Genomic DNA, 8793 nt, shown 5'->3' on the forward strand with positions numbered 1-8793 from the left:
AAAGTCTTTCACATCATTTTAATTAACCGGAATTTACTTAATATAAAAGGGAAATTAAAATAAATTTCGCTTTGAATAAGTCGTGGAGCGCATGATAGTTCGAAGCTAATTTTTATTTCCAAAATCGACGAACCTCGAGGATTGCTCTTAGCGGGGTCTCATTAAAATGATCCAAAAACAGTAACTGATTTATCAGTGGAGACCTATATGAAAATATTATGATGATTACACGATCTAATTAACATACATATTCAAACTAAAATGTGATATTCCTGTCATTTAACTCTTAGGCTTTGTGTATGGGGCTACAATTAAGGGCTATTTTTGACATGTGGCGTCACGTCGGCAAATGAGTAATTTTTGTTTTAGGGGTGTAATGGCTTTGTAGCCCATCATATATATATATATATATATATATATATATGTTATTGTAAAAAGACAATGTTTCATAGGAATTGTAAGAATAATTATGGGCCATTAGATTAGGGGATCCAACGCACGTATATTATAATAATATTAAACCCAAAACACACCCAGACAACAAATACATGCTGCCCCCACCTCCTTTATCGCCCATTTGTAGCCTGGGGGTGGTGTTCTAGCCCACTTGTCATCCAAATCCATTATTTTTTTCGCCCCACTACACCTTGTCTTATTCACTTGATTTCTATATTTTTCTTATTTGTATAGCCCTTTTGTTATTTCAGTCAAAAGTTTCCATTTTTCATTTTGGTATGAAATTCGGACTCACAAGGTTTGTACATAACATGTATGAACTCAATACACAATTAAGCCAAAAGCCAAAAGTTCTTGTGTCTCTTGGTGGTTATGAGATAACCGCCATGTCGTTTGTTCTTTCTCCTCACTGCAATCGTCATGCAATTAGCATTTTGAATACAATAATCCACGGCTCGGTTTTGGCATCTCTTGCTTGTCCAAAATGTTCGGATTCTGTGACATTCATGATAAAACGAGGTACACTATATTCATTACGTAACAAGAAAACGATAAATCGGTTAATTCGTAGTGCTTAAACGAGTAACCGACCGATACTAATTATGACCCGTATACATACTGAGGGGTCATATACGAGTTATATATATGTTATAGAGGCTAACATATTGATATTTAGGCTCCAGTACGTTTAAAACTCTTTAAACGAAAAGGTTTCGTTTATCGATACGCTATAAGCTTAAACGCAATCGTTAATGTCAAAACAAGCATTGTAGCATCCGTTAAGCCGAAAAAGATTTATAAAACACTTATATGATATGTTCTAAGCAATCCGTGAAAATATTTTGGAATTTTACAACGAGTCAGTACGTTTTTCTTATTTTACAAAAATAAGCTGAAAAACACGCGTTTTTGCGCTATCTCTCACACCTGAATTAATCTTCTTGCGAAAAACCGAACCCGAACTAAACTTGAAGTGGGCTTTTCATGTTTGGGCTGGTATAATCAGGTTAATGGGCCAAAACAGCCCATTAAGGGGTTTCCCAAAGTTCCGATCGCTAGCCCCACCATATACCACACAATTGTTTTTTTTTTACATAACTTAAACCTTAAGTCATTTTCATTCATTTTAACATACAAACCATTTTCAAGTCCAGCAGCTCAAAACCCCTGTGCTCTCAACTTCCTTTCAAACCCTAAGGTGAGATCAAATTCTATAAAGTTTTAACAAAGTTTGATGTATATGATTAATATATAAACATGTTTTAATTAGTTTTAAACATGTTTAACCATCCAAAAACCCTAAAAATCAAGTAAAATTATGTTTTGATGTTAAACATGTTTGCAAACCTGGAACATATACTTTTTTGATCAAAAACGCGGATTAGAACATGAATACAACGTTTTTACGGTTAGAAAGTTCGGTTTGAACCCAAAACCGAAACCCTAATTATCAAGGCTGTTACATGGATGATTTATGCTTGGTTTGATGTTATATGATATGTAGATATACTGAGTTTGCAACCCGAGACCCGGAAAGTCGTTTAAGCTAGCAAAATTCATCGAAAACCGACAAGGTAAACCCGTAATACTCGTTTAGGGGCTGTTTAGTATTAGGTTGTGACGTACTTGTTGTTAGCTTGTGAAAATTTGCAGGGACATTAGGGATCATATAAATGAGTCCCTGTTCAAATTTGGTAATTTTTCGATAAACGGAGAATATTTGGTGAATTTATTCCCGTTTATGAGCGTTTATTTGGGAAAAATAGCTAAACATATTGAAAAATTATGAAACTTGGTTTTGGAGTTTGATATGGGATGGTAAGATCACTGGTAAAGTTTGGGAATCATTGGAAATGCCTAAGTATGGTTTGTGCAATCATGGTTTAACCGAGTTTTAACAGCCGAAAAACGCACAAAAAGGCATTTTGTCAAAAGAGTTAGGTTATGGAAATTTTGCAGGGGCTATGTAATCACATTAAGGCCATTGGTAAAAATTATCGGATTTTTCGGAAGTCGTTTGATATAAACGGGCCATTTATTACACGATTATAACCTATTAAATGAATTTTTATAAATAAATAATTAATCATAAAATTTCTGGAAATATTTTTATTAAAATTCTCCATGTCTTAATGTATTTTTACAAAAATTTACATAATTTATATATAATTACATATTTAGTTATGATTTATCAAAGATTTAAATTATAATTGTTTTAACGAAACCGGCAGTTTTGTGTTTAACGGACTGACTGGTATGTCAAAATATCGAAAGTGGTCAAATATCATATTTTTGAATGATATTAATAAAAACAAACTTTTTACGAAAATTCCGGACAATTCGGGTGGATTGTGCGCGTTTTGTATAATCAAACCCGTGTGAAAACGGAAACGAGCCCTGCAATCAAACCAGATACCGAAACTTTAAAATTCTTTCATAAATCAACTTATTTTATCAATCAATATATTTACTTAAGTTTTATGTGATCTTACCTAATCCCGAAACGTATAAACGATCAACTGAGCTAGGCTCGGAAAACGATGAAACTGAGCCAAATCCAGTTTTAAACATTTCATAGTATACAACGTCACAATCTAAGACTATGGTCATGTTCTGGACCTAACAGCTATACCCAGATTATCTATACAGCCCGACTTAGCTTGAACACTGTACTAGTAATAACAATACGATACCGTTTATAGGAATCAGGCTATAAACGAGACATCTGACTATTTGATACGTGATTTCTGTGCGAACTACGATAAGGTGAGTTTCACGACCCCCACTTTCTAAACTGTTTTACGAACTTTTGGGGTGAAAAGCATGTTTACATAAACTGTTATACTTGAAAACGTGTGATGATGTGGATTATCTAAGTACTAACACTTGACAAGTCCCCACAAACACAAGTGATTAACTTCGCGCCGGTGACGTGTGGATAGTACTATCGGTTTGACAAACCCAACTGACAGAGCCGGTGGGGTATGCCGGAACCTATGTAAACCCAGTTGCACATTGTCATTATATATTTACATACTGCTATGTGGTGTTAGACATAGTACATACATGGGGCAAAATTGGCTGTTAAATGCCAACAGGAGTGCATGGGCAGGAGAGGCCATGCAGTATAGCTCGTTTCGGTTTCACTTGTGGCTTAGTATAATGCATCATACACAGACATATATACATACACACTGTAAACTTTACGAACTCGTGTACTGATTTCATTGAAACTCGTGAAACTTGAAACTCACCAACTAGACGTAGTTGACCCGTTTTAACATGCTTTTCAGGTAAAGCAAAAGTGGAATGATTTGCTTACATGCTTGGTGTTAGAAAGACAAGTTGAATAGCTGTGAATAGACGCTGATATAATACTGTTTTAGAAGCTCGTAAACCGGTTATGTGTTTTTCACCTAGTTTGTAAACATAGTACCTACCCATGTAATATGATGTAAATTAGCTGTTGAATTTTCTTTATAAACAATGTTGTTGATACCAGTGTTATCTGTTACATTCCCGTATTACGCTTCCGCAACTACCTAGTCGGGGTGTGACAGATTCTCCATATCATCGATTGCTTTCGCTGACCCAAAACCAACAATGAAACATGTTCTTTCTTCCCTGCTTCGACTATTATTGCACCCTTTTCCTTCCCTTGTCTCACTTCTATCTCAACTTTCACCTTTTTGAACAAAAAAATTAATAACTCAAAATTAAAACTTAATAATTTTTACAACTCCATACAATTTAAGTGTTGAGTTCTTATATAATTCTGCTTACCTCAGGCCTCTTGACTTGGAGATTTTTCTTTATGGAGCAAAGATGTTCATACATTCTTTGATTAACTTCCCCACTTGATTTACATCCTTCAAACATAACCAACCAAAATGACTTTCTTGATTCAAATTATCATGAAACTATATTTACTTATATGCTAGGACTTTGTTAATCCTCAACCAAATAATGGGTTAAAAATCATTCCTGTTAAATTGAAACGGACTGGCCGACCGAATCAATCAGAGCAAAAACCAGACGCATAATCAGTCTGGTCATGTCTTTTTAAATTTGCGGAACCAGACTGAAACCAAACCGGATTTCAAAATATTCTTTTTATCAGTTTTTAAGTTGCTGTCTTTCCAAAATCTAACTTACTGATTTATTTAATACTTCATATTTTTTTATTTAGTTTATTTAAAACTTTCATAACCGTTCCTCCCCTAAAAATGTTATTTTTAAAATGTGTTTTTCAGGAATAAGAAAGAAAAAAAGAGTTCTAGTACTACATGATTTTATTGTATTGTAACCAACAATAAACACACCAGCACCCTCGAGATCGGAAGGGGCGTTTTTGTTTTTCATTCTGATCACTTTTTGTATAACTCAAAATGTGTTTAATCCTAGTCGATTTTGATTTTGATCTTGATCTGGCCTCGTGTGGTGTAAATCAAATTAATAACTTAATATTACAAATTAATCCAAAAATATATATATATATTTCCACATTTGTTTTATTGTACTTACATATTTATATCCTAAGCTTATAAATTTTTCGTAGCATCATTCGGTTTTCAAAACCATTCAACCGGTCCGACTAATAAACCATTAAAGCGACAGAGTTACAAGAGTTTTGTTAAAAAACAAAAAATTAAAAACTCATAAACCTTTGTTTAAAGATATTAATGTTAGATAGATGGAATGGATTTATATTGTAAACGTTCATCATATTTCATCATTTTACTCAAAGCAAAACTTTTATTTTTTTACACATTATTATTACTAGAAATATGAGTTTACCAACACAAAAAATAAAGAATTAAAAAGGTTATGACCTAGTTTCGAGCCACCAGCAACATGAAGTAGAATCATGGTGTCTTGATTCTGAACAGTATGATCAAGAGCCCATTGAAGAGCACCTTTAGATTCATTACTCGAATCAACCACCACCATCACCTTATTCCCACACCCGTCATCCGCCTCGGTCTCTCCCTTCAACATCTCACGGCTGATATCAAAGTTGAGTTCACCACTACTATTTTCACTGCCTGAAAATGCCACCGTCTTCACACTGTCATTCAACCTGCCTAGACTATAAGACTTCTTGTGTCGCGGTGATGGCGAACGAACTTGAACTCGCGTCCGCATCGAGTTGAACCCGCAGAGTTTGCTCCTCACCTTCATCATCTTGGATTCTTTGTATTATAAAATTCTTGTATGATTGATGACAAGATTCAAACACGTTTAGAGTGATTTATAGAGTTTATTTTCTTGTGTTTTTTTTCAACGGTGGGTCCTTTGTTTTTGTAACGTGGGTAGCATAAAGAGCTGTAACGTTGTTTATTGGTTTTTCAGAATCATGATCGCTGAATTTAAGGATATATTATTGGGTGGATAGAATCTAGATGTTGGTGATGTATTTAGGACTCAATTATGTGTGATTGGGATTTTAAGGGAGATCAGGGAGACGGAGAATAAAGTTGGTCAACTCCTAATTAAGTGCTAAGTAGACGTGCAAAAGATTATCCAATTGTTCGTATTCAACTAAGGTAAGGTCATGGAGTATACTCTAATCCCTCTTAACTTTATATAAGTACCACATCATTCATTTTTCCTCTCTTTCACTCCATCTTGCTCAAAGAAAATTGTTTAATCCATAACTAAGAAAAAATTCCTAAAATAAACATACATGAAAACAACTTTAAGTTTTAGGTAACATTTGCAAAAAATTTCAGAATAAGTATTATAAACTAGTTGTGACGAGTAGTTTGTATAACCAATTAAAACTTGCCACATGTCCTTAAACTAACCGTAACGAGCACGTTCACTAATCATTTACTCGTCACGACTAAATAAGTTTCATGCCTCGTAATCAACGCCCACGAGTAATTCATAAGTCTTTTAGTCGCGACGACTAGTTTACCCGGTTTACATTCCTTACACGAGTAATTTATTATTAGTTAACTTGTCGCGACTAGTCTAACCTTATAATCTACTCGTCACGACTAAAGGACTTATGAATTACTCGTGGGCGTTGATTACGAGACATGAAACTTATTTAGTCGTGACGAGTAAATGATTAGTGAACGTGCTCATTACGGTTAGTTTTCGCACACATGACAAGTTCTAATTGGCTCTACAAACTACTCGTCACGGCTATAATACCTATTTCTGGAATTTTTTGCAAATGGTACCTAAAACTTGAAATATGTTTTCATAAATGCTTATTTTTGGAATTTTCCCCATAATTAATAACAAAGCGATTAGTAATTAACACATATTATTCCTTTTAACCTGTGAAAACATAATCCATGGGCCTTTTTAACAAAATTAACCCTAGTGGGGAGTGCTTTAATGCATAGTTAAAGTGTCATGTCATCTTAACTTATGTTGGGTATTAGAGTATATCCCATGGCCTATCAGGGTACATATTTAACAATAAACTGTGTCGATTAATGTATGTTTAACACAAACTTCTGTTTTTGCTTTTATGTGGGTTAAAAGAGATTAAGATTAAACAAATAACACCTAGATAGACAAATTAGATTTCAATATTTCAATTTTTGTTTCTCCTTGACTGATAATAGTTATATATGAGAATATTTTTGTTGGTGGTATCATCTTTTAAGTTTTTTTTTTGCTCATTGCAACTCCATTAAAAAAACTTAACGACGCTAAGTTTTATCTGAATCTCAAATTGATTTTAGGGATTTTGATCACAAGGAGGATACAAGTCGATTGATGTAGAACTTACCTCGAAAAAATTCTCCAAATGACGAAAATGGTGCTTCAATTCGGGTGTTTAAACTTCCAATTAACAAAAATCAAACCGTTTGGGCACCGTTTCGAGATAAGTTTTACATCAATTGATATGATCATCCTTTTGAACAAAAGCCCTAAATATCAATTTGAAATTCGGATAAAATATAATGTCGTTAATTTTTTTTAATGGATGTCTTGTGATAAAAAAATAAAATTTTAAGGTTGGACCACCGGAAGGAATCCTCACAGTTGAGATTATTATTTGTCAACCTTACAAAAGTGAGATTATTAAAATTCAATTTGCCTATTAGAAATTATAGATACCAAAAATGTTTTGAACCAAATGGTGAACGTTTCATATCCTATGGTAAACAAAAATGTCTAAAATTAAGAACATAATTATACTTTGTATGACATTTATGTTTAAAAAAAACATAAGGGGTTGTTTGGTAGCCTCTTTATGATTTCATTAAGATGCTATCTTTGAATCGGTTAGAGGTAAAACGTGTTTTGGTTCATTAAATAGATACCGCTTACTGGCTTATATAGAATCTTAATGGGTAAGTTTCAGAAATATACTAGATGATTCAGAAGCTTTTTTTTTATTATTTTATTATTTTTTTTATTTTTTAAACAACCAAGTTTTTGCTCTTCATAGTGTTTGAACGTATGATTTCCTATTTCGCACCTTAACCAACTTACCAACCCACCAAAGTGGAAACAGAGAATGGTTTAGAGACTACTTCTTAATTGCTAAGATCTCTTAGTGATCCAGCACAAGGTTACCAAACATCTCCTAAATAATAGATCTAGCGTACCAAATTATTTAGTTAATTCATGTTTTGATTTTAATTTTACGTTAAAAAAAATATATGTTTAAAACAATGAGATCCATTACTACACACTAAATATGTGGGCCGCCTTTGAGATAATAATATAAGGTCTCAAACCCGGGCACCTTATGTGATGTTGGATTTACTCATAAACACAGTCTAATAATTATAATTATAGTGAATTAAAACTTTCACATAATCATGTAATTTAAACATTAATTTTAAACATAAACCAACATAATTCCTGCTTTAACGTTACAAAAACATAACAACATTGCTCTTCATTCTTCAGATGCTAGTTAGTCTTCTATGTAATATCTCGGATTTTTCATATTCGTATTCGTTTACATTTAACCCGATTCGGGAATGTCATTCGGATCTTTATTATTAATAAAACCAAACATTTATATGTATTCCTTAATGTATTTTCATTTCCTACCCTTTATGTTATTCAAATTAGTCATTTCTTACTTAAAAACTCTTAAATATAAAAAATTAATACTTTAAAATAAGTTCAAGGACCAAAACTGACAAACCACAAAACTCCCCCTAGGCGCGACGCGCCGCGCGGCCAAGGAGGGTGAGTTGGTCGCGTGGCGTGGCCACATGTCTGCACAGATCTTTTTGCTTATTTTGTTTCCTAGTTTGTTTTTGGTGCTAAATCGATTATTTTTGGAACGAATCTCCTAATTTAAGCCCCAAGAAAACTAATCTAAACTAAGTACATGCCCACATTAAATAACCC

General features: G+C 33.4%; 1 protein-coding gene across 1 annotated transcript; it reads right to left on the reverse strand.

Moving 5' to 3' along the window:
* Positions 1-774: 774 nt before the first annotated feature.
* LOC143541108 (uncharacterized) lies at positions 775-5716 on the reverse strand. Its single transcript, XM_077034014.1, has 4 exons — positions 5289-5716; positions 4240-4325; positions 3999-4141; positions 775-951 (listed from the first exon to the last, which is right to left on the reverse strand). Exons 1-4 carry the CDS (start codon positions 5638-5640, stop codon positions 789-791), a joined length of 744 nt encoding a protein of 247 aa, XP_076890129.1. The 5' UTR covers positions 5641-5716; the 3' UTR covers positions 775-788.
* Positions 5717-8793: the final 3077 nt, after the last annotated feature.

The sequence above is a fragment of the Bidens hawaiensis genome, unplaced genomic scaffold, assembly GCF_021521415.1.
Source record: "Bidens hawaiensis isolate Kalapana, Puna unplaced genomic scaffold, B.hawaiensis_p1.1 tig00012468_1, whole genome shotgun sequence".
NCBI lineage: Eukaryota > Viridiplantae > Streptophyta > Magnoliopsida > Asterales > Asteraceae > Bidens > Bidens hawaiensis.

Excerpts from the sequence above, each read along its gene's own strand:
- LOC143541108 (XM_077034014.1), bottom strand. The coding sequence starts at position 5,640 with ATGATGAAGGTGAGGAGCAAACTCTGCGGGTTCAACTCGATGCGGACG. Across the intron at positions 4,326-5,288 it reads TGCTGGTGGCTCGAAACTAG|GATGTAAATCAAGTGGGGAA; the intron begins GTCATAACCTTT and ends TTATGTTTGAAG. Across the intron at positions 952-3,998 it reads ATCTGTCACACCCCGACTAG|AATCCGAACATTTTGGACAA; the intron begins GTAGTTGCGGAA and ends TGAATGTCACAG.